The following is a 26,109-nucleotide window of genomic DNA, read 5'->3' as shown; positions in this document are numbered from 1 at the left end:
AGGAAGCGAGGACGGAGATGTGTAGGCGGGGATGGGATGGAGCAACAGGGCCGGCGCCCAGGATTTTGCTGCCTGAGAAAAACAAAATGGCGCCCCTCCTGTTCCGTATCCGAGAGCCTTTTGGCAGTCAGGTCTTTTTTTTTCCCCCATGCTGATGATGGGAGAGCATTCACAGCTTAGGGAGGCATAGGGGAACCCCCTCTGGAATGGGCCTCACTCCTCTGACGGTTTGCTTTTGTCCCCCTGCGGTAGGGCCTGCCTTAGGAGCCACTGTACCAGCCCCCGAAGAAAGAAGGGTGGCTGAAGTGAAGAAGAGGGAGAAATTGCCTCTGGAAGTTGAGGGTGAATAAAAAATAGAGGTAGAGAAGAAAATGGCACCAGGACAACAATTCGGAAGAAGAGACAGAAGAAGAGCGAGGGCCAGTAGTTCAAGCCAGCTTGATAGAGGTGCAAAGATTTTAGGCATTATAAGTTGTCCTAGGAACTTCAGTAGTTAGAAGAGAGTCAGTAAAGAGGTGGAAAGTAAAAAGAAAAGATGAAGAGGAGCCCGGCAAAAATGAAAAATGAGTGAGCTTCAATCACAGTACTAGTTCTGAAATAGCGAAAAGTCTTGTAAGCCGTGTAGGATATCTGGTTGCTCCCAGTTAACTTTTGTGGCCATCAGTTGAGGCTGATTTAGAAGAAAAGAAAATAAAGAGAGTCCAGTTGTGGCACGGAGTTAGGAAGTCGAATTCTTTCTCACTAGTGTGAGTACTGAAGGATCTGGAGGTGAAAGTGTAAAAATTGCAGCAGTGGACATGTAGTGACAGATGTGGGCAGTTGGGGTCTGCTCTTCACAGAGGGAAGAAATCATGAAAGAATGCAGTAATAGTATTTTCATTATGAAATATAGGCACTATGTGATCTGAGAGTTCATTCATCTCTTCAAAACACTTTCTACAGAATGCTTAATAATCAAGATTGCAATGTATTTTAACACAATAAATTGATGAATAAAGCAATCTTAATGTGAAATATAATATCTGTTCAACATTTTGGTCCAGCAGTACTGCTGCAAACTAAATAAGAATACAATAGATAAGGGCAGTAGCAAGTGAGAATGGGCCAAGATGAAATTTCTGTCTCCATCATGGGGCTCTTAGAGTTACAAAGCCATGTACAGTAGCTTACACTGTAGATCAAGTCCATGGACTGTGGTTTCAGAAGAAATCTGGTATACTTTTAGAATATGCATTTGTTGTTGCTTAGTCGTTAAGTAACATCCAACTCTTCGTGATCCCATGGACCAGAGCACACTAGGCCCTCCTGTCTTCCACTGCCTCCTGGAGTTTGGGCAGATTCATGTTGGTAGCTTCGGTGACACTGTCCAACCATCTCATCCTCTGTTATCCCCTTCTCCTCTTGCCCTCACATTTTCCCAACATCAGGGTCTTTTCCAGGGAGTCTTCTCATGAGATGGCCAAAGTATTGGAGCCTCCGCTTCAGGATCTGTCCTTCCAGTGAGCACTCAGGGTTGATTTCCTTCAGAATTGATCTCCTTGCAGTCAAGGGGACTCTCAAGAGTCTCCTCCAGCACCACAATTCAAAAGCATCAATTCTTTGGCGGTCAGCCTTTTTTATGATCCAGCTCTCACTTCCATACATCACTGTTGGAAAAACCATAGCTTTGACTATGCGGATTTCTTTGTTGGCAAGGTGATGGCTCTGCTTTTTAAGGTGCTGTCTAGGTTTGTTATCACTATTCCAGGTTCCTATGCAGTATTTTTCTTTGCAGCATCGGACTTTCCTTTCACTTCCAGGTGCGTCCGCAGCTGAGTGTCTTTTCGGTTTTGGCCCATCCACTTCATTAGCTCTGGAACTACTTGTGCTTGCCCTCCACCCTTCCTCAGTAGTATGTTGGACGCCTTCCGACATGAAGGGCTCATCTTCCAGCGTCATATCTTTTATCCTTTTGTTTCTGTCCATGGAACTTTCTTGGCAAAGATACTGGAATGGCTTGCCAGCTCCTGCTCCAGGTTGATCACATTTCGTCAGAACTCTCCACGATGACCTGTCTGTCTTGGGTGTCCCTGCACTGCATAGCCCAGAGCTTCTCTGAATTACTCAAGCTCCTTCGCCATGACAAGACAACAATCCATGAAGGGGTATGCATAGCTCAGGAAGTTCTCAGACAAAAGCTTTGTAGTTTACATTCAACTGTTATTGCAGCCTTCTATAACAAAACACATGGTCAAAATATGTACAGTGCCCAAATAATGATTTTATAGTCATGTAAATGACTATTTATTTATTTATTTTTATTGTATTTATATCCCGCCTATCTAGTCATTTCAACCACTCTAGGCGGCTTACAACATAAAGGATAACAAGTTCAAGAAACATTTATAACAATTAATTAATTAAATGATTCTGCAAGATGGGAAAAATACAAAATAAATAAAGAGAAAAAGAATAAAAAAGGAAAGAGGACAGGAATTAACTGGAAGGGAAGGCCTGCCTATACATCCACGTTTTTAGTTGGTTCTTAAAAGTACCCAGCGAGGGTGCAGCGCGAATCTCCAGAGGTAGGTTATTCCAAAGGCAAGGAGCCACTGCCGAGAAGGCCCGGTTTCTAGTTCTTTCCTTCCGGGCCTCCCTCGGCGTCAGGCTCCTCAGCCTCACCTCCTGGCTTGCGCGGGTGACACGGGTAGAACTAGCTGGGAGTAAGCATTCCGCCAAGTATCGAGGTCCTAAACTATTTAGGGCTTTATATGCAAGCATTAACACTTTGAAGTCAATGCGGAAACGGATGGGCAGCCAGTGCATCATGGCCAGAGTAGAAGAGATATGTTGGTATTTTCTCAGTCCAGTAAGGAGTCTGGCCGCCGCATTCTGCACCACTTGAAGTTTCCGCATCAGCTTCAAAGGAAGCCCCACGTAGAGCGCGTTACAGTAGTCTAATCTAGAAATTACGAGCGCATGTACTAAGGTAATGAACGCCGTGTCTAGGTAAGGTCGCAGCTGGGCAATCCGCCAAAGACAATTTGATGTGTCTGTCTGGAAGTGCATAGGGTAAGTATGAAGCTACTTTAGTTCACTGTTCAGAAGTATATGCTGCTACATTTCTGATCCATTATGTGTAGATTCATTGGCAAGAGATGCACCATCTAAACAAATGGGGCATGCATGTATGCTCCTCTGTCCTGTCTTCCAAATAGACTTTCTGGTTAAAACTATGTAACCAGTGTTCTGGTTATGTGTTTTAGATTTTCCTACTGTTTGGAGTGCAGCTACCACGAAGGAGAATCTGTCATCATTCAGTTGACCCGGGTTTCATTTAAAGGAGGTAGGTGAGACAATGTCTGCCCTAATTCAGAATAGTGGGCCAAATTACCATTGGTGTGGTACAGCATAAGACTTTTCTGTTGCTTGTGCAAATGAGGCTCCTAGGCAAAATTCTGTTCTTTCCATGTCATTTGACTTGCAATCTTATGATAGCTAGACTACTTATGAAAAACTCTAATCTTGTTCAGTTTAGTTCAAAGTAATAAATGACTCTCCTATGGTGTGACCACACAGAAGTTTGTCCAGAGTTGATGTTAATTTCCCTGTACTACACTCGGGTATTTGAGTTGCTGATATGGTTCACACGGAATATCCCAGGAAGATATGTTTTAAGTGTTGACACATCACACAACCTCCTTCTCTTCTACTCTTATTTGTCATCATCATCATCCTATTACTCACCCCTTTTGCCAGTACTGAAATCTCTCTCTTTTTCATGTTAAGCATGTGAAATAGTGCTGAGTTGGCAAAACAAGATAAGCGTTTGAATTAGTTCTGTATCAGTTTAGCACTATAGTTTATTATAAACTGTAAAAAGGAATGTAGAGGGGTAAGATTCACTTCTTTCCCAGGCCCCAATCTGTGAACCATCCATTAATGATGGTGTTTGAACACACCAAGCAATGACCCTAAAGAACTGATACAATGAATTGTATAAACCAATTAATGTGAGTGAAGACGGTACAAAGAAAAAAAACCCAACAAAACAAAATCCCTAAAGAGGCCCTGCTGGCTGAAGAAAATATATATCATACGCATACAAAAGATCAGATCTACTTGTGATTAGTGCTAATATGAAGTTCTTAAACTAAATATTGAAAGGAACAGTGAGAAACATGGCATAAATAGTGGGATAAATACTTGTCAAGTCATTTCGTTACATTATTTTTGAATAGCTGTTTTAAAATTATTCAGCATTTCTCCCTCTTTGAAAGAACAGCAAAAATTAGAGTTTGGATATGTTATTTTCAGGTGTTGCAATTTCTAGAATGGCCCAGCCAGCATGATTGCTGTCTGGGAGTTCTGGGAGCTGTTGTCCTAAACTTTTTCAAGTTTTGGCAAGAATAGAAAACCAATTTACTGTAAAACTTAAAGGAAATCTGTTACAATCTAGGGCAGATTTATATTCTGAGAGAAAATCCAAATACTGTATATTTTTATTTATTTATTTTATTTATATCCCGCCTATCTAGTCACGAAGGACTACTCTAGGCGGCTTAGAACAGGGAAAGAATACAATAAAAATAAAACAACAAATTACAAAACAGGTAAAAGTAAAAAACAATAAAAGATAAGAAAATCAGAAGTAGTCTGGTGAGAAGGCCTGCCGAAACATCCAGGTCTTTAGTAGATTCTTAAAAGTGCCCAGCGAGGGAGCTCCGCGAATACCAGGAGGTAAATTATTCCACAGGCGAGGAGCGACCGCCGAGAAGGCCCTATTTCTTGTTTTCTCTTTTCGGGCCTCCCTCGGCGTTAGGCTCCTCAGCCTCACCTCCTGGCTCGCCCGTGTGACCCGGGTAGAACTTGGTGGGAGAAGGCGTTCCGCCAGATATCGAGGCCCTAAACCGTTTAGGGCTTTATACGTAAGCATTAACACTTTGAAGTCAATGCGGAACTTGATGGGCAGCCAATGCAATGCGGCCAGAGTGGGCGAAATATGTTGGAATTTTTTCACTCCACTGAGTAATCTGGCCGCCGCATTCTGCACCACCTGTAATTTCCGCAGCAACCTCAAAGGAAGCCCCACGTAGAGCGCATTACAATGGTCTAATCTCGAGATTACGAGCGCGTGTACTAAGATGGTGAGCGCCCCCACCTCCAGGTAGGGCCGCAGCTGGGCTATCCCCCTGAGGTGAAAAAAGGCGGTGCGGACCACCGATGCCACCTGTGATTCCATGGAAAGCACCGGGTCCAGATGAATCCCCAAGCTGCGTACCCCATCCTTTGCAGGGAGAGTCCCCCCCCAAAAGAGAGGGAGTTTCCCAAATCCCCGACCCTCAGTACTTCCGTCTTGTCCGGGTTCAGCCTAAGTCCGTTCTCCTGCATCCATTCCAGTATAGTCCCCAGGCAGCGCTGGAGGCACAGGACGGCTTCTCCTGCGGTTGGCAAAAAGGAGATGTAGAGCTGCGTGTCGTCCGCATACTGGTGACACGAAGCCCCACACCTCCGGATGACCCCACCCAGCGGCCTCATATAGATGTTAAATAGCATTGGGGAGATAATCGACCCCTGTGGAACCCCACAATTGAGGCTCCACGGGGCCGAGACCCTCTCCCCAAGCTGAACTCTCTGGGGACGGTCCTCCAAGAAGGAGCGGAGCCAGGACAAAGCCAGGCCACCTATTCCCAGCTCGGAGAGCCTCCCCAGGAGGATACCGTGGTCAATGGTATCAAAGGCCGCTGAGATGTCGAGGAGGACCAACAGGGACACTTTGCCCCTATCGGCCTCCCTCAGTAGGTCATCACACAGGGCGACCAAAGCCGTTTCTGTGCCATGGCGGGGCCTGAAGCCCGACTGGAATGGATCCAGGGCATCTGTTTCTTCCAGGAGCGCCTGAAGCTGGTCGGCCACCACCCTCTCGACTACCTTGCTAAGGAAGGAAACATTGGCGACGGGCCTGTAATTGCCAATTTCATCCGCCGCCAAACTGAGTTTCTTCCTAATGGGCCTAATGAGTGTGTCCTTCAGGGCAGATGGAAATCTGCCCTCAAGGAGAGACCCATTTATAATAGCCGTGGCCCATTCCGTTGTTAACGGCCTGGCTGCTTTGATTAGCCAGGCCGGGCAAGGGTCCAAAGAGGAGGTGGTGGCACGACAGCGATCTAGCGCCCTGGAGACAGTGTCAGGCGTAACAGGCTGAAAGGTGTCCAAGATCACCGGGCAAGACGGAGCGCTGGACATCTCAGCTCGACTCACTGTGCTCAAAAAAGGAGAGAGGTCCCGGCGGATGGCCTCCACTTTTGATTTAAAAAATGCAGCAAATTGGTCCGGCGAGAAACTAGGGGGAGGCCCATCGCCAGGACCAACTCCGGAGAGGTCGCGTACTATACGGAATAACTCCGCCTGCTGGTTGGACGCCTCGCTTATCCGGTTAGCGAGGTATGATCTAGTAGCAGCCTTTACCTTAGCTAGATAAAGGTTAGTAGCGACCCTGACTGCTATCTTATTAAAATCCGTCGGGGCCCTTCTCCATCTGCGCTCTAGCCGTCTCCTGACCCGCTTCCTCGCCTGGAGGTCCCGGTTAAACCAGGGAGCTGGGCGATCTCTGCGGCGGAGAGGGCGTTTAGGTGCGATCATGTCAGCAGCCCTAGTCGCGGCAGCAAACCAGCCATCTACCAGAGCCTCGACAGGAGCGCCAGCCAGGTCAGCCGTAACACCTCTCATGGCATCCTGGAATCCAACAGGATCCAGTAGCCTTCGAGGGCGGACCATAACAATAGATCCCTGCTCCCTGCGGGGGGGGAGAGCCATTTTGATGGTACACTTTATTAGGTGGTGATCCGACCATGACAAGGGTACCGACTCAAGGTCAGTCACCATCGGACCACTCTCACTCCCATTGGTAGAAAAAACCAGGTCAAGTGTATGACCCCCCACGTGAGTGGGGCCGTTGACATGTTGGGACATGTTCAAGAAGGCCATGGTCTCCAAGAACTCAAGAGCTGGACCAGAGGTCTCCGCCCCCGCATGCACGTTGAAATCCCCCAGCACCAAAAGGTTCGGGGAACCCAACAGTGCCGCGGAGACGAAGTCCACCAGCTCCGGTAGGGAGGTGGCTGGGTCGCGGGGAGCACGGTAGCCCAGCAAGATCCCAATACCATCCCAGGCCCCGATAGACACGTGGAGGGCCTCAAGACCCGGCTTTATTACCGAGGAGCGCCTAGTGACCTCCAAGCTGGACTTATGGACAATGGCTACTCCCCCCCCCGACCCTCCAGTCTACCCTGGTGTTGGACAGCATAACCGGGCGGACAGATGAGAGCTAGAGGGGGACCCCCCTCTCCGCCAATCCAAGTTTCAGTTATGCAAGCCAGGTCTGTATCCTCCTCCAGGATAAGGTCATGAATTACCTGGGCCTTATTGGATACAGACCTGGCGTTCAACAACACCAGGCGTAGAGTCTATACTAGACTTGACTGGTGTTTGTTTCTTGGGAAACACTCTTGCTCCATCTTGTGGACTCTCTTGTTTTCCTGCTGAAATGACTTTATAATTACTTTTAAAGCCTGATTGTTATCTGAAATAATGAGGGGAAATTGTTTATGTTTTCAGCAATACAGTAATAGTAATTATATAATAATCATATTGTATCCTGTGACGTCAATTTTTGACATATGGCAACCCTTTTCAGAGTTTTCTAGATAGAGAGTACTTAAAAGTGGTTTACTGCTCCCTTCTTCAGGGGACATCCTGGGACTCTGCAGTTTGCACTTGGCTGCACATGCTGGCTCTGCTTGCAGGAGGCACAGAAGAGAATCAAACTCCCAACCTCTGGCTCCACAGCCAGATGCTTAAATCACCCTATCCAAGCACAATAATAATATAATAATCATGTGCTCTCAAGTCAATTCTGACTTACGGTAACCCTTTTCAGGGTTTTCTAAGTAGAGAATACTCAAAAGTACTTAGTTGCCATCTGTGGAATAGTGCTGTCATCTGCTTGTTAGTAGTAGAGGAATGTATTGTTTCAAATAGTAATATGTTGCTCAACCTTCAGGGGTATCTCCAATCAAAGACTCTGTAAATATGTGTTTACAAATGTTATTAAGGAAAAAAAGCCTAGGTATGGCAGTAAAGTGACTCTATACTTCAACACAGATCCTAGACAGTATCCCTTCCAGATACACTGGTGCCTCGCATTACGATGTTAATTTGTTCCAGTGAAATCGCTGTAGAACGAAAACATTGTAAAGCGAAATTAAAAAGCCCATAGAAACTCATAAAAACCTGTTTAATGCGTTCCGATGGGCTTAAAACTCACTGTCCAGTGAAGATCCTCCATAGGGCGGCCATTTTCGCTGCCTGTCTTGCGAGGAATCTGTCCCTAAACACAGCGAGGAGCCATTTTATTTACCTGGCAGTCATTTTGAAACCACCGATCAGCTGTTGGAAAATCGTCGTTTTGCGAAGAATCAGTTCCCGAAGCAGGGAACCGATCATCGCAAAGCGAAATTCCCCCATAGGAAACATGGTTTTGCGATCGCAAAAGCGATTGCAAAAAGTTCATCGTTATGCAATTTCGTCATTAAATGAAGCGATCGTAAAGCGAGGCACCACTGTACTCTAATAGAGCTCCAGCCATACCTCACCATTGGCTATGCTGGCTAGAGCTGATGGCAGACCCACACCATGTGGAGGGACACATATTTCACACCCCTAAGCTAAAAATAATTGATAGAAATTTATGGACAAAGACTTCATTTGTGAGACTAGCTCTTTAGTATTTCCTTTTGATAACACTTTTAAGGACCTGAGCTGGTAGCCATTCTCCTGAGAAATGTGGTTTCTGACTTAGAAGCCTCTTCAAGACAATGGATTTCCCTCCTGGCTGCCTTCCCAAAAGTGCAGCACCAAACAGAATTGTTCCTTTTGATGGCTGAATAAGGGTGAAGGCAATTCCACTAACATTTTGGCTATTTAGAGGCAGGGGCCCTTCCAGAAGTAAGATATTATTTTCCTTGGGTGTGACCTTCTCCCCAACTAGTGCTTGTAGTACTGTTCTGAGACTTCATGGACAGAAAACAAGGTCAGGCCTTTTGGGAATAGGAGCAGTGTGACAAGATGGGATCTCTCCAGCCAAAATATTACCTTGATGGCGCTGTTCTTCTTTTGTCTCCTGGAAGTTGTCAGATTTCAGCACTGTTTGTTTTATTGTGCATTATATGTTTGAGGAGCCAAGTGGGTGAAGTGTGATGTTGCTGTGTTTGGCAGTGTACGATGGCAGGTATGGCAGTGGAAGACTTACAGGAGAGAGATGCTTAGAGAGGTTAAGGTGATCCCAATTTTGTTCTCTTGCCTCGCTGAAGTTTTACTGGTGGCCATGTGAAATTTTACTGCATAGCTGCTGCTTAGTTGAACTGGCAAGCAATGTTTGTGGCCTGATCCTATTTGTGGTGACACTGACTAGCATCTGAGTTGCTGTAAAGGACAGAAAACAAGATTCTCCTAGGTAGCCCTTAAATTCTGCAAAAAATTGTAATAATAATATTTGTATCTTTTGGTTAAAGAATTCTGTCCAGAGCAGTGCACAGACATGATATGTTCCCCTTGCATTGCATGTAAACTACTAAAAATATATGCTTCACTCTTCCCTGCATCTTCTTTGAAAGGGCATTCAATACTTAGTTTTCAAACAAGTAGCCATGTGCTACCATATCAGACAAAAAAAAAATAGAAACGTTATGGACTAACTGCTATATTTTAATGTGAACTTTATGTCTGAAGAAGTGGGCTTCATCCAGAAAAAGGTCATATTAAATATAGCAATTAGTCTTTAAAGTGTCACAATGTGTTTTTTCTCTCTCTCTTGTCTGGTATGCTTTCAAAGGGCAGTTTCCTTAAAATATTCTGGCTGATTTTATTTCCCCAGTAGGTGGTGCTCTTTAACAAGACAGCTTTGAATCCAGATGACGTATAAGATTTGTCACTCTGTTGTTGAACTTCATATTTGCAAGTTTGTGATGATGTTATATCCAAAATGATGGAGATTAAATATAGGCAGAATCAAAAACCAATTAAAATGTGAAGATAAATGAACCGTGCAACACTGATATGAGAAAAGAAAGGATCCAAAATGGCAGTGCAATACATCCCTTGTTAGGTGCCTTCAAATGCTTATAGCAACCCCAGTGAGGTTTTCAAAGTACAGTGGTGCCTCGCTTAAAGATTACCTCGTTAAACGACAAAACCGCTTTACAATGAAGTTTTTGCAATCGCTATTGCGATCGCAAAACAATGTTCCTATGGGGAAAATTCGCTTAATGATGATCGGTTCCCTGCTTCAGGAACCGATTTTTCCCTAGACGACGATTTTAAAACAGTTGATTGGCAGCTCTAAAATGGCCACCCGCTGTACAAAATGGCTCCCCCACCGTGCTTTAGGACGGATTCCTCGCTTTACAGGCACCGGAAAATGGCCGCCCTATGGAGGATCTTCGCAAAACGTGCAGGTATTTTGCCCATTGGAATGCATTGAACTGGTTTTCAATGGATTTCAATGGGTTTTTTAATTTCACTTGACGAGGATTTCGCTTAACAGCGATTTGAACGGAATGAATTATCCTCGTCAAGCGAGGCACCACTGTATATGAGATGTTCAAGGACTGTTGTACTATTGCCATTCCCCCCTCTGAGTTTCCAGGACCAAGCAGAAATAAGAACTGAGATCTCCTGAATCCAAGTCCAACACTTTATCTACTACACTGCATGATTCTCACAGTACGTTTATTGAGGTATAATCTGTAAATTTCAAAGAAGTTTGCTTAGGGTACCTCATTTTTGCTTTAACTGTTTAATATATAACAAGCGTACAAAGAGATATCCACAGTTGATTTAAAGTCCTTTCAATAGATTAACATTGATTCAAAATCATTTTCATTCCAAGATGTTAGACTAAAAGGCATTATAGCACACTAAAAATACTATTTTGCCACAGAAGTTTTGCCCCATTTACAGTGGGGTCTCTACTTAAGAACGTCCCTACTTAAGAACAATCCAAGTTAAGAACAGCTCCATTTGCTAAATTTTGCTTCTACTTGAGAACAGAAATCCAAGATAAGAACAGGAAAAAAAACCTTTCCTGCTCTTTTTTTAACCTTAGGTCATCTTAGGTTAAAAAAAATTCTTCCCCTAGTGGTAGAGTACGTATTAACCAGCTTTGCATTAGTTCCTATGGGAACTAAAGCTTCAATGTACGAATGCACCTCTACGTAACAAAAAAACAGCCAGAACGGATTAATTGGTTTTCAGTCCATTCCTATGGGAAATTTTGCTTCAACTTAAGAATGTTTCAACTTAAGAACACCATTCCAAAACCGATTAAGTTCTTAAGTAGAGGTTCCACTGTAGTTTCTATGGACGGAAAAGAGCAGATACGGATTAAATGGTTTTCAATACATTCCTATGGGAAATGCAGATTCAGCATAAGAACTTTTCAACTTGAGAACCACCTTCCAATACGGATTAAGTTCTTAAGTAGAGACCCCACTGTATCATTTTGAAACAATAATCTATAGACAAAATAAGGTCAATTTGCAGGGTTTTTTTTAATGAAGAAAAGGTTATTTTTGTCTAGAGCAATCACATCAAGCAACAACAACAAAAGATTTAGTGGAAAATGATTAAACCATGTATTTTATTGACGGCATTTGGATCTTACAGGGAGAGGATTAATTTCTTTGTAATACCCACAGTGCTCAAGCTACTAAGATGCTCCTCCCTCAGTTCTAAGGAGCCAATTCTAGAGTCTCTTAATCATGACATATTCCAGATTGTAAGAAGACAGTGCGTATGATCTAAATAGATAGCTTGGGTGTCGCTTAATCCTTCACTGTTGGCAGTAGTATTCATTTACTATGCGGGTCTGTTCCCTGGGAAAGAGCCCTCCAAACAGGGTGGCACAAAGCACTGAGCTGAATTCTTTACACTCTCTATAGACTCCTTTAAGCCTTTGGAACCTGCAGCTTCCCCTTCCAGGCTGGGAGCAAAATGGGCCCGAAATAGCAGATTGCTGTGAAAGATAATTTTCAAGTTTACATTTGACCAAGCGGTGAAAGCTATTTTTCCTGAGGGGCAGTTTGACAAATTTTGCCATGGTGTCCATGCCTGTGGCAGTCTTAACATTCCAGCAGAACTGCACATTTTGACCAATACTTCATGATCTTACACGCTTGCTTTTGCATTTTTATGATATTTGCTTCCTTTATGCGTATTATTATATTTGACTAAAATTATGACACCAGGCATACAGTACATATGTATATGGCCTGTTATGAAAACAATGTTTTAAAAACATTCTTCTTTACATGTGTATGTACAGCGGCTCATTGCACCTCCACTTAGGTTGCTGCTGTGACAACACCACTTGTTACAATTGCTGAAGGCTGCTGAACTTATTTTTAAGGAGAATCATGCTGCAGGCTTCCAGGGGTGTAACTCCCCTTAAAAGCAAGTCACCTGTCCCCCACAGGGGTTCTTTGCAGGGAAATAACCCAACAGTTTGGCCAGTGCCAACAAAGCAATTTCATAAGCAGTGGGGTGCCCAACAGGAACCACAAAAACAGCTGAGGGTGGCACATATCACCCACTCCACTAAACTATGGTTTGGTGAGTTGTGTCCAGGCTACAACAAATCTTGCACACACTCCTTCTGTCATTCTAGTGATACAAGTTTCAAAGCTTTAATTTTCTGATCCAGGTAAGTGTATCCTTCTATATTATCCAAACCAAACCAATTTCACAAACCATTGTACTGTATAAAAGTGTGTTCTTTAAAATCAATCAGAATTGAATTCAATCATTAGTGTTCATTCTGGATAATATAGCAAACCATAGAAGATGAAGGAAATCTTTGTGCCATTCTTTAAGAGAACCTGGGAGGGAAAATGCAAGGCTTGCTGTAGCTCAATCTTACTATGAAAAGCCATGAATTATTATCACACAGACAACTGAGCATAGCCAATGACTCTATATGAGTAATCAGTTCTCTCCACAATTGTAGTACAAATGCCATCAGCTCTTTTTTTCTGGCCAGAAAACAATTAATGAGTTCTTTCACTGATTTTTGCCTTTTGGGGAGATATTGTTCAGATAGTGCTAATGTGATATGCTAGTGTTGTTAGAATTTCCACTCTCTCCAAGGCATTCAGAAATGGGCAGACTTTATATCAAATGCAGGTGTGTGAACACTAAGATGTCATATGGTGGACAGCCTGTCTTGAAGTCCTAAGGCATGTCACATTTAAGAGGCCCCATAGCATTACCAAAAATGCATTTTAAGATTAAGATTTTAACTAAGATTTTTTTCTTTAGAATCCCTAAACTGTATCTTACTTAACTTGCACTTAAACCAGGCGCTGATTGCTGTTTCACAAACTCCACTTACTGGAGGATATTCTGAATGCTGATAATAAAGTGCAGGGCAGTTATGGTTTCCTAGGTGTTACCTAGGTGTATTTTGGCTTTTCAATAACTGAAGACAGACTACTGCAAAATAATTAAATAAAGTATCTACTGAAATGTAAACAGCATCAAAAATGTACTGGAGGAAGTAAAGCACACAAGGTGATTCTTATGAGGAAAAAGGAGGAGTTCAAGTAGGTCCTTGGTTTTTATCTACAAAACATAAAATTTTATAATTCCTGGAAAAAAGATTACAATTTTAAAATCACTTCAAATGTTTAAATTGTCTTGATAGTTTTTGGAATTATTTTCAGTGTAAACTCCAGTCCCAATTCTTACTGTTTTATGGCTTTTCTAGTTTTTATGCATCTTATTCCTGTCTTGCAAAAATAGTAAAATGAATATATTATTATTATTATTATTATTATTATTATTATTATTATTATTATTATTATTATTATTATTATTATTATTATTATTATTTTATTTTTATTTTTATTTTTATTATTTTTATTATTATTTTTATTATTATTTTTATTATTATTTTTATTTATTTATTTATTTATTTGATTTATATCCCACCTATCTGGACTATAAGACCACTCTAGGCGGCTTCCAGCATATAATAAGAAAAAAATACGATTAAAATACAAAATGTATGTACATTTCTGTAAACTAATCACACACATGGTCTAGAGGGGCGGGGTAAAAATCAAATAAATAAATAAAATAAATAAATTTTTGGTCACAGTATTTGCAAATCCAGGAGAGCAATTGCATTTACAATAGTATCAGTTACAAGCAAGATGTCATTTCAGAGATAACAGTAAGGACACGCAATGTGTTTTTACTTCACCTGTTTTCTGCCAGTGCCTTTGGGCTGCTATTCATTTATGGCCTGTGTGATGACCCTTGTGTTTAGCAATCAGCTAAAACACCTTATCCCTCTGCAGAAAATCATGCCAAGAAAGTAAAGCCTGCTAGGACTTTCAGTTGCTATGTCAACTTGAAGCCCCTTTGCAATTCTCTGTGTCTCGTGAGGATTTAGAAGTATCTTAAGTATACCGTCATGTGCCTTATAAAAACAAATATATAAAGCCGAGAAGCTAGCAGCATTCACTCCAGTCTGCTTTCTCTTCTTTCTGGCAGTGGCTCTGCAAAATCTACAGCCTGATATTGAAGATCAGTCCCACAGAATCTTTAAAGAAAACTTAATGCCCAGGTAAGAGTCTATTTTTCTACTTTAATTTCTTTGATATTAGGAAAAGACGCATTCAGAAAGTAAAAGGCACATTCTTTCCATACTACATTCTGTTGCTAGTTTTTATAATGTTGTTGGGGAAAAAAAGGACAGTTACATTAAACTTATATCACTGGTGCAGAGGAATTCATTAATTTACGGCCAAAGTTCCTTCCACATTTGTGTTTTCTTTATATTGCTTCTCTACAAGTTGTGCCCTCTCCTTAATTCTTGTTTGTATATTTTAACAGCATCCTCCCAACAGCTGCCTATTGAAAAATTTAATAGTTACGGTGCTTATGTAAACTGGGCTTGTATACTTGTAGCTGTGCATATGGTAGTAGCCTTTTTTTGTTTAGTTGCACATTCAATGAACATAAAACGCAAGCAGAATTACTTGTGCACAAGATTACTGCCTGCCAGTCCTAAACATACTTTATAGAGAATGTGTTTTCTGACACTGAGAATATTAAGACTTTATAGCTTACTTCTGAGTGACTGAGTTTAGGATTCAGATGCTAGTCAAAAAAGTTCTCTGGTGTCTAACTACTTTATCACTGGATTTACTAATAAATATATCAGATATGCTTAAAGTAGACTATAATTAAGGCTGTTGAGTGAAGTGTATTGTTTAGCAGAGATAATGACTTACGGTCCTAGAAGCAATTCAAAACCACATTTTCTTTTACAAAGACCACATAGAATCAGTGAGGATTTGGCGAGCTGACTTTTCTGTAAGTTCCATTGATTCAGTGGGCCTGCTCTAGATGCAACATATTACAGTATTGGATTTGAACCAGAGCAGGATACCGTGTGTTGTTTAGTGGATAGAGTGATGAATTAGGATTTAGGAGACCTGGGGTTGAATTCCTGCTCCACTGTGGGAATTCAGACTTGAAAGAAATAAATTTCCTAAGGGACAGCAATACTTGACTGTTTCAACAAAAACAGTAATCCTTTGTCACTTTAGAAAACAATACAGTAAATGTATTATGCCATGAGCCTTTGCCAGCTGTAATCCACTTTGTATATTTAGACTGGATACATTGTCACATGTAAAGTCAAAGGCAGCCTGTTTTTTCTTTCTTTCTCTGCCTTAAAGATCTTTTCAGATGCACAAATCCCTTCCAATTGTGTGGAAAGAGTATTTAGGTCCATTCACTAAGAACTGTGTTCCAGTACAGTTCTGGACCCTGCTTTTTCTACCATTAGTTTTCTCTCTAAGTGTTTTGTGAGTAAATAATTATGTACTCAGTAACACATTCTGCAGTTCTTGCTTCATTGGCTTAGCAGAGCTCTGAAGGTGGTGATATTACTATAAATCTGTGGGCTGCCTAATTTATTATTTATTTAAAATATTTTTACCCTACCTTTTTCATCTCCCAAGGTGGAGAGACAGTTCTGCTGGGTCTTCAACGTTTTTTGATAAAGCCAAAACAATCTCACACAACAAATGATTGCTAAAACTAAATACTCTTCCTTTTAAGCCCTTGAAATCATGATTGAAAAATATAAAGTCTGATAAATGAACTGGATTTCATTGGTGAAATAAATCCATGTTGAGATTCAGCATCTGATGTTAATAGAAAAACTCAAATATTCTGTCACCTAAATCCAAATTTGCATAGTTTCATATAGGATTAGAAAGGAGGATTAGAGCCTGTCATAATGTCCCTTTTATACTGTAGGCTCCAAACCAACCAACTTGTGTCAAAATTATGGTACTATGAATGTATCATGACACCACTCATTTCTTAAAATGAGCTTTCTGAGCTCATTTTAGAGCTCAGAAAGCAGATAAGCTACAAACCGTTCCATAATTCTTGAACCATCCAAAATATCCTAGTGAAGAAATCTGAAATCACCTGTATCACATCTTCCACTACCTGTCAACAATCATATTGCACCTCCTTTTAATTTAAAACCACCATTCACATGGAAAGTGGAAATAAAGTAGTGACTACCAAGAATGTATCCCTAGAGGTCTTTCTGAGGTGGTAGCACTTAAGACTTGCATGTGCAGATCCCTTGTCACGTCAAAGGAATAACCTCAGGGACCTGCAATAATTGATGGGCTAATCTCCTTCGCCTGATTTCCCTCTTCATTTCCCTTTCACTCCGCCAAGCACATTGAGAAACAACACATTACAAATAACACACAGCACACATGCAGTGGCTTTCTCTTTGTTATGAGCATTTGAAATGACCACCTCTGTAGTGAAGGCATGTCAAAAGCTGTTATCTGATGCCAGAAAGCGTTAAAGAGTACAAATCCTTGCAGTTGCAAGAGAAAAGCAGTGTTTGGTTAATCATACGATACAGCCCACTTTTTTCTGTGTGCTAGATCTGCTGAACCAGGCCACTCTGGGCAGCTAACAACAAGACGACACAATATCAAAACATGATAAAAACAAGATAATACAAACATTTAACAGATATAATAACTAGTAGGATAAATTAAAACAGATAGCTATGAAGATAATAAAAAGAATGATGAAAGGATGGCAAAAAGGATGATAAAAGGGATATCTCAATCAAAAACTTAATGTTCAGGGAAATCCTGGTGGAATAGTCAAGTCTTCAATGCTCGTTTAAGCCCATCCAGCGAGGGTGCCAGACGAATTTCCATTGGCAGATTGTTTCACAGGTGGGGGGGTGTGACCGCCGAGAAGGCCCAGTTTCTTCTTTCTCTCCGGGTCTCCTTTGGGGTCAAGGCCCTCAATCGCCCCACCTGTGAAGAATGGCTATTACGGACAGATCTGGCTGGAAGCAGGCGTTTTGCTAGGTGCTGCTTTACCTTTTCCTGCAGGTCCCATTAGCCACCAGCCAGAGTATAACAAAATGGTAAAGCAGAACAATCTTCAGTAATGATATAACCGTGCTACTTTTCTCTTTCAAATGCCTCCTCCCACCCAACATTGCCTCTGATTCTGTATGTCATTATTTGGGCTCAGATTTTATTACCCATGCCATGAAATTCTAAAATTTCATAAAAGAGCATAATGCAATATATCAAAATCTTTTCTTGGCCTGCCATTGGCGTCACATCATTTTTATATTGCAGGCCCCCAAACCATCAGCTTTTGAATTGATAATAGAGAAGTTATGAGTTCTGTGTGAGCCTTCACGCTTCCAACTTATTTCATAGCTCAGAAATCATTGGTTCTGTGATGATTGCCCCAGATTGACAACTGGATATGTGACCTGAGACAGCTTTGGCTGTTGATTTTTTGTAGATTTTATAGTTTATCAAACAGCTTTATTCCACGCAGTCCATTCTGCATAGAGATGATAAATATGTATTTGGAATATTGTTTTTTATTTAAGTGAACTGTAGTGATCTGAGGCTCAAGTTTGGAAGTGCTTGCTAGATGAAAATTGTTTAAAAAATGAGACTGCCTTGAAGGACAGTGTTTAAAATAAGAGGTGGCTACATGTAGGTTAGGGAGATGTCATTGCATAAGAAGACAGTGTCTTCAAGAAGGAATGGGAAAGCCCCTTTGATGATTTGGTCTGTTCAGTGGCCTTGGGTGGAAGAAAGGCTGTTAGGCTGGACCATGATGGGTGGTGAGCAGAGGAGATATATGGAAGGACAGCCTGCTGTTAAGGAAAGATTCACATTCGTAACCCCTCCCATTTGGGACACAGAATAATGATTTTGTCTGGAATGTATAATTTTTCATAAGCCTCGTCCTTTACTAGATGACAGCACACAGCAATGCCAAAATAATTCATGATGATTCTCCCATTTTCTCTTTGATCAAATGCAAGTGCCATTAAGGTAAATACTTCTATATGCAACCACTCAGCCACAGAGGAAAGATGTGGTATTTTTTTAAGTGAGGAACATTCACTACAAGGATACCTGGAAACATATAGGATTAAATCTAGCATTAGCTGTACCTGGAACAGATCTGTTGAAATTGGGTTCATTATAGATAAGGCTATAATTAGAAGTTACGATGAACTCTGGAAGAGACAGACCAATCTTTTCTGAATTTGTCCAAGTCTTCTTTATAGCCCCAAGATGATGGCCTTCCCTGACTCATGCATCTGTGAATCCCTTTGGGAAATTTAGCCAGGGACTATAAAATCAAATGTGAAAACAGCCATCTTCAACACTGAAAACCTAGATGCAACAAATCTCTTTGTTAACAGTGTAATTAAAAAAAACACACACATCTCACTGCATTGTTTACTACATTGTTTAACTGAGCTGGCATCCTCTAGTCTGCAAAATACGGTTAAGAGACCAGTCTGAAAATGAAGATTGTTTGTGTGTGCATGTGCACAAGTGCACACAGAGAAACAGAGAAAGGCATTTTCATAACAGCCTAGGGAATCTGTTGTTTTAGTTGGGTGTTGTGGCCTGGTAGGTTTTACAGAGTTGATTTCTTGCTAAGGTTATCTGCCGTATTCTTTCTACAACATCGCCTGCTTAATGTGACTTTTCAGGACTGGCTCTGTTCTGCTACCTTTAAGATTACCCTTTAGGTAACCCTTGATATCACAGTTGTTTTTTTCTTGCTTAGTGTTCCAAGGAAAATAATTCTAGTCTTCATGTCCTTTGAGTTATATAATGGTTAATTAACAATTATAGGAAAGCTTTCCAGAAGGCAGATTGGTTTGACAGTATTAAGAGCCTGATTCTGAATGGGAACGCAGCATGCTTTTTCTGATGCTGAGTTCCTACTTTTGCCACAGGGACTCAGTGCCTAGCAGGAGACAATCTGTATCTCTCAGGATTAGGTCCTAAGAGTGTTTGAGTCATCCAATCCAGCTTTTGGATGACCTACAGTAACCATTCTTTCACAGCTCACGTCAGTGTATTAACCTTGCCAATCTTGCCACTTAACCCTCTCAGCCAGTCCCCAGGCTATAAAAGCCATTTCCCCTGTCATTACTGTTCTAATGCATAGCGTCAGGGAGCTTGCTGAACTTTTCTTTTGTGATCTGGAAAATCACAATGACCCATTTCTGTGACCCAGTGGACCTTTTACTTCCATCGTAATGACCATGACTAAGGTGATAGGAGTCACGTCCTGCCATATATATGTAAAGAGATGCAAACAACCTAATTTGATACATCCTGTGCAGATACTTTCATCGGGTGACAAATTGTGCTGGAGTCTGTCAGCTGAAACCGTGCCGTGCTGACTCGAAAAGCAAGGACAGCATTGACGAAAGCCACGCAGAAAAATAAAATAAGAGAGAGAGGATGTCTGTGATCAGCGCTCTGCCGTTTCTCAAACCCATTCACTTCAGACCTCCACGGAGTCTTCCTGGCCGTCAACGCCGGCATACTCTTCCTGCCAGTGAATTCCGGTGCCTCACCCCTGAGGATGCCATTAGTGTATTTGAAATTGAGAGAGAAGGTAAGATGCTAGCTCATCCATCTAGGCTTTCCTAGCTATCTCCAGAAGTACTAAGTTTGGATCTTTTGCTTAGTATTGAGTAGGAGAGAAAAGAAACAAAACAAATAGATTGGAAATTGTTTCTTAGCCAAATGTGTTGTATCATCCTAATACATCGCAAACTGCAGACAGCCAGTTAAAGAAATGAAATTAGAAAGCAGCATCTCCTAGTAAGAGAACTAGAATTGTATCTTTCTTGCACCTTGTTTCCCCAGTGTGGCATGTTATGAAAAATAATTGTGTCAAGAGATCAAAGTGACCGGTATAAGATTGGGAGGAGGCGAAATCAGATTTCTACAAGAGATAGTTGAGAGATGTATTTATGTAACATTTCAATTGAAACAAGAATAAGAGAGACTGGAGAAACAGTGTCATGCTAAAAATCAGTTCTGAAGCATTAGGAAAGCCAAGACTTGAAGCAAATATTTACCATGTCTGCATTCTCTATGTGTGCAAGGTCTTGTGTTGGTTAAAATTCTGAATTTCAGTGGTAAAATCTGAATATGGGTTCTTTAACCAATGTATTTCTAACCTTATTTGGGCTTCCGTCTTTCGATGAAACATGGATTTTGCAACAGATCCAATTCTTTAAAAACAACAAATTTCTTTGCTAATACCATGTTTCCTGCTGAGGTCCATTAGATCACTGGTTCTTAACCTTGGGTTACTCAGGAGTTTTGGACCGCAACTCCCAGAAGCCTTCACCACCTGCTGTGTTGACTGGGGTTTCTGGGAGTTGCAGTTCAAAAGCATCTGAGTAACAAAGGTTAAGAACCACTGCATTAGATCAATGGTTCCCAACTCTGAGCCCCCAGATGTTCTTAGACTACAACTCTCAGAAATCCTGCTACTGGTGAAGGGAGTTTTAGTGCAAGAACATCTGGGGACCCAAGGTTGGGAACTACTGCATTAGGGCAAAGATTAACTCGGTTCAGCTCTTCCCACTGGGAAGGATTTTTGGAAGCAGTAAGAGGAGGTGGCATTAGTGCTTCAAATTTAAGTTGCTTAAAGTTACAAGAGTCAAGAAAGAGAGGGTGGGAAAGTAATGTTATGATTTTTTAAATGACACCTCAAGAGCATAGCCTGATGCTAGTTGCAGTCCTATAACATCCTTTGTGTGTATGCAAATGTAGGATTTTTTCAGTTCTCAAAAGTGGTAATGCTTTATACTACTTTGGTAGTGGCTTTTTAATCTCAAAGAGTGTTAAAAAGTTGTTTGTTGATCACTATAGGATATTAACAACAATACAAAGTTCTTTGAAATCTTTTGTGGGTGTTCACCAGTACATTTATTCAAGTGCTAGTTCCATTAAACCAGATACAGACCGTTATCCCAGTGAGCTTCAGAGCAGAAGGCTCTGCCACCATAGGAACATCAGATTATACAGTTGGTGCAAACATTACTGTTGCACAAGTGCTGATGTGCATGAAGAAAACTCATCTTCCATTTGCACAATAGCACAATCCCACATTCTCACAGTGGTGAGACTTTCTTCTCAGAAGAGGCTAAACAGGATATAGACCGTAGCCTATACTATTGTATGCTCGGAAAGTTACGGGTTTAGACCACAATGAACATGCAGTACCTAAAATTTATCTGAATGATAGTTCTAATTTTGGACTCTCATTCTTAGCATCATCTTCCCTGTTTCCAGAGAACTGGGGCATCGTAACATTAACTTCATTCTCTTGATATTTACAGCATTTATTTCTGTGTCGGGAGACTGCCCCCTCCATTTGGATGAGATTCGCCACTTTCTCAACCTGTGTCCTGAACTGTCTCTTGGTTGGTTTGAAGAAGGCCGACTAGTTGCTTTCATTATTGGCTCTCTCTGGGATCAGGAAAGACTCAGCCAGGTAAGAAACAGCATCCTTTAAAATGCATCTCTTTCCCATTATCTACTGTGTTTCCCCCAAAATAAGACATAGTCTTATATTAATTTTACTCCAAAAAACGCATTCAGGCTTATTTTCAGGGGGATCCATAGCAACCCAGATAGATCCAATGACCACTTTGAAGCCATGAAACCTGGTGCTTTCTAGCATCTTGGCTTAGTTGCTGAAAACAGTTACAATAGTTGTAGGTCTCCACTTTAACCTTGGGAAGCCAAAACAAAGATAATGCAGGTATCTAAACAGTATGAGAGCTCAGGCTATCAGAACAGAGACATGTTTAGAAGCAAAAAGGAAAAACATGATTACTTCACAATTTTTTTCACTGCTTATGTATTTGATGAGCTGAGATCAAGCTGCAGTGTTTCTTGCAGACCACAACCCCGCCACACACTGTAAAATTCAGTCACCCAGCTGGGGAAGGTGCAGAAGCATCGCTTTGTCACCAGGCAGCCATTGCATGGTGCCACAGAGAAGCAAACAAAACAGTGGATTTTTAATTACCACGAGTGTTTGCTTTAAATGATGGTAATGGCAAAGGAGCATGTTCTAGATTCACCCTAGCCCCTGACTTCAACGGTGCAGGACTATTAAGCTCTACTGCTAGACTGGTGAGGTTCGGGGCTATATGATTACCCATACGCTGACTCTCATCACACTGGGCTACATGAAGATTAATATGAGATTATATTTTGGTAGTCAAAAGCAATTTGCAGAATTTGAATATATTTTCATATTTCTGAAGAAAAACAGTGGCTTTATTGTCTAGGGCAGGGGCTGTGGAAGAGAAGTTGAGAATACAGATAGGCAATAGATGTGTACAAATTCCTTCCTGAGTCTTGTCATATAAAATTTATTACAGAGAAACGTTAGTGAGTCTTTTGAGTCTTTCTGTTTAACAGCTGGACCCTTCGTGCATAAGATGCAGTTATTATGTGCCTATTTTAAGTATTAGATTCTGCCTAAGCTGGTTGTTCAAGGGATGGATCCATGTCGCTAAGAGCAAATTTCCCCTTCTCTCCTCTCTCTTGGCAGGATGCTTTGACCTTGCACAAACCCCAGGGCACCACAGTCCACATCCATGTTCTGGCAGTACATCGCACTTTCCGCCAGCAAGGCAAGGGTTCCATCTTGATGTGGCGCTACCTACAGTATCTGTGTTGCCTGCCGTATGTGCGTCGAGCCACTTTGATGTGCGAAGACTTCCTTGTCCCTTTTTATTCCAAGTGTGGCTTCAAGGCAGTGGGCCCCTGTGAGATCACTGTGGGCTCACTGAATTTCATAGAGATGATCTATGCTGTGCGCGGCCATGCCTTCATGCGCAGGAACAGTGGCTGCTGAAGTCATGCTTCCCTTTCCCATTCAATTCTAGCTGCTGATCTGGTTGGCTGGAAAGCACAACTTAAGAGTGATTCCCAAGCCTTCAGATGGGACCCCACTAATGAATCAGGGAATTCTGTGGGTGGGCTGCCACAGTTCGGCCTTGCACATCACTGATGGGTCAAACAAGGATGCCCAAAGAGGTTTAATGGATGGATCCCAGTTTTAAGAAGTTTGGGAACCACTGCTACATGCAGATTGGGTTATCAACCCCCCTGATCACATGCTGTCAGTTCCTCCTGTCATCATTGCAGCCATTTTTGAAAAGGAGCAAAACTCTTAAGGCCTATCATTCCCTTTTTATATCTGCCTTTAAAAGTGGTACTTAAAACTTGGTTCAATTTCCTTCTTGTGTCTTAGGTGACTGTCCTGCACCACTGTGTAGATTGGACAATAAAAGGCAGCCATCCACCTAGTCTGTTTCTCATCACTTCAGTTTAACTGGAAAGGTGGTAAGAACATGGCAGGTTGGAGCCATAGCTGTAAAACTTAGCTGCTTCATGCAGGAGGAGTCAAGTGGCTTCCTGTAGATGATGCACTGTGGAATCTTCAGGTCAGAACTGGTTAACTTTTGCAAACTTCATGCACAGTGCTGTTTCACATTAAAGGAGGGCCTTAACTACACCTTTGCTTATATGGCTTAGGTACTAGCATCCTTGTAAACTGCATATGCACTCAACCAAAAAATGAGAGCAAAACTGTGTTAAAAGTCAAACTCCTGCATCCATAATTGTGCAAACATGCAATTAGGAATGGAGAGTTTGACTTCCGTCATGCAATTTTCTTCAGCATTCACATTTGTAGTAAAATGTGGCCAAGGTGTTGCTTCCTTATAGGCCATCCCTTGAAATTAAGAGGGAATTTAGGAAAATAATTGCTGGAGAATTAGAACAATGTAATTAGGCCTTCCATTGCTTGGAATTGCTATTTGCCTTGGGAAAGGAAAATGCTCTCATGAAAAGACTCTCTTTGCAGAGAAGCATTCTCCATTACTTCTCATGCTGGTGGCTGTCTTGTGCTAAACTGCATGGAATCTGTGCTTGTATGTTCTGTAAATATAATGTGCCCTCTGTAGCTATATGTCACAAGGGGCTACTTTCTCAGCTGAGTTCCTGCCAGCTAAAAGCAGGTCCCTGTTTACAAAGAGGTCAACTGGGCTTTCTTTCTTCTAATGTATTTTGTTTCTGCCCTAATCTGACAGCTCCCCAACCGCAGCCCAAATGTTTTAGGGCCTTTCTATTCCTCAGATGCAGTAGAAATGACAGAGTACTGTATAGTGCCTGGCTGTCTTTCCTCCTAGGAAGTTGGAGGATGGAAGAAGAGGAATCCATTACATTTAGAGTACTATGTGTGGATTGTATTCCTTGTAGCATGCAAATTTGTGTGACTAGGAATGTGATACCCTGCTAATGAGAATTCTGCCATTGTCCTGGTACAAATTACTCTTAGAATTCTGGTGTTGCTTGCATAATTTGTAAACCACCCAGAGTGCTTTAGCCCTACGGGGTGGTATATAAGTTGAAACAACAGCAACATTATTCGTTATTAATTGGCTATTTCTAACCCAGTTATGATAACATGAAGGTAGGAGCATTCTCCAGTGCTTGTTGGCATACTTGCCATAATGAGTGGAGGTAAAAGCTTCAGAAGAAAGTTGGCCATATGTGACAACTTGCTAGCTAATAAGAGCATCTTCTTCATGCCCAGAGTAGATGCCTGTTTCTTTTAGCATCTGGGACTGGTGTAATCTTATGCAAATCTACTGAGAAGAAAGCCCCACTGATTTTAGTGGAGCTTTACTCCATGGAAGGATTGCAGTCCTAATGTTCAGGCAAATACGTATGATACCTGCTAGTGTACATTTCTTTGCCCACTCACAATTGTTTTGTCTGTTGTTTTCCACTTGCTAATTATCTGTAAATTTATCAAATAAATGTTTTTTTTTTGAATGAGTCCTGGGTCTTATCCTTTTCTCTCCCCAACTCCAAACTTATGTTACACAGCAACAGACGTTGGGAAACAGTTTTGCCAAGAGGAGGATGTTTTAGATAGTGGGAGAGGAGAAGAAAATTGATACAAGAAGCTAAGTTACTCTCCTGCTAATCAGCTGAAGGGCTTATAGCCAGCAGATACTGAAGGAATATCAGTGTAGGATAAAGATGTGAAGCCAGCAACATGGAGAATTATTGGATAAGTAGGGATTAGAGATGGGCATGAGCTGAACCACGACTCAGAAAAACCAACAAAGAGGCCTGGTTTGCGGTTCAGTTTGTGGATCTTGTTTTGCCAAAGCAAAACACTGCCATTTTCCCCTTTGGTTGTTTTTTTTGTTTTTTGTTTTGGCTTGGGCAAAAGGGGATGCACACCTGTCCCTTTCTCCCTGCCTGTCGCTTTCACCTTCCTGCTCCTGCCACCTTTGCCAGTGCCATCTTCAGAGGCAGAAGCTGGCCTGCTGCATCTGTGCATGTGCCCGCCGCCCAGCAGATAGGTGGGTATGTGCAGGGAAGCCAGGCCAGCTGCCTCTGAAGATGTCATCAATGGTCCGTGGCAAAGGTCTACCCAGGTGCAAACCAGTTTTTTTTCTGGGGGGTTGTATAGGTTCATGGTTAGACACAAACCATTGGTTTTCTGGTTTGTGCTCATCTCTAGTAGGGATGCAAGTCTTCATTTACTTTACTGTTACAGACAAGGAAGATTTGCAGACTTTTTTGCACAAAATGTAAGGTTTTTAATATAAAA

General features: G+C 41.7%; 1 protein-coding gene across 6 annotated transcripts; it reads left to right on the top strand.

The window, feature by feature from the left end:
• The first annotated feature begins 305 nt into the window (after positions 1–305).
• Positions 306–25,313, top strand: AANAT (aralkylamine N-acetyltransferase). Of its 6 annotated transcripts, XM_078386000.1 has the most exons (8): positions 337–447; positions 1,800–2,144; positions 2,989–3,051; positions 3,246–3,325; positions 14,593–14,665; positions 19,781–20,058; positions 21,800–21,954; positions 23,026–25,313. In XM_078386000.1, the coding sequence occupies exons 6-8, from the start codon at positions 19,902–19,904 to the stop codon at positions 23,329–23,331; spliced, it is 618 nt and encodes a 205-aa protein (XP_078242126.1). In that variant the 5' UTR covers positions 337–447; positions 1,800–2,144; positions 2,989–3,051; positions 3,246–3,325; positions 14,593–14,665; positions 19,781–19,901; the 3' UTR covers positions 23,332–25,313. The 6 variants fall into 6 exon arrangements, with proteins under 6 accessions (XP_072846588.1, XP_072846589.1, XP_078242126.1 ...); XM_072990488.2 differs by lacking the exon at positions 1,800–2,144 and having other exon boundaries at positions 310–447; XM_078386002.1 differs by lacking the exon at positions 2,989–3,051.
• The last annotated feature ends 796 nt before the right edge of the window (positions 25,314–26,109 follow it).

This window comes from Pogona vitticeps, chromosome 2 (genome assembly GCF_051106095.1).
Source record: "Pogona vitticeps strain Pit_001003342236 chromosome 2, PviZW2.1, whole genome shotgun sequence".
Taxonomy (NCBI): Eukaryota; Metazoa; Chordata; class Lepidosauria; order Squamata; family Agamidae; genus Pogona; species Pogona vitticeps.
This window is presented reverse-complemented; position numbering and strand designations above follow the sequence as displayed.

Excerpts from the sequence above, each read along its gene's own strand:
- AANAT (XM_072990487.2), top strand. The coding sequence starts at position 19,902 with ATGTCTGTGATCAGCGCTCTGCCGTTTCTCAAACCCATTCACTTCAGA. Across the intron at positions 20,059-21,799 it reads ATTTGAAATTGAGAGAGAAG|CATTTATTTCTGTGTCGGGA; the intron begins GTAAGATGCTAG and ends TGATATTTACAG. Across the intron at positions 21,955-23,025 it reads ATCAGGAAAGACTCAGCCAG|GATGCTTTGACCTTGCACAA; the intron begins GTAAGAAACAGC and ends CTCTCTTGGCAG.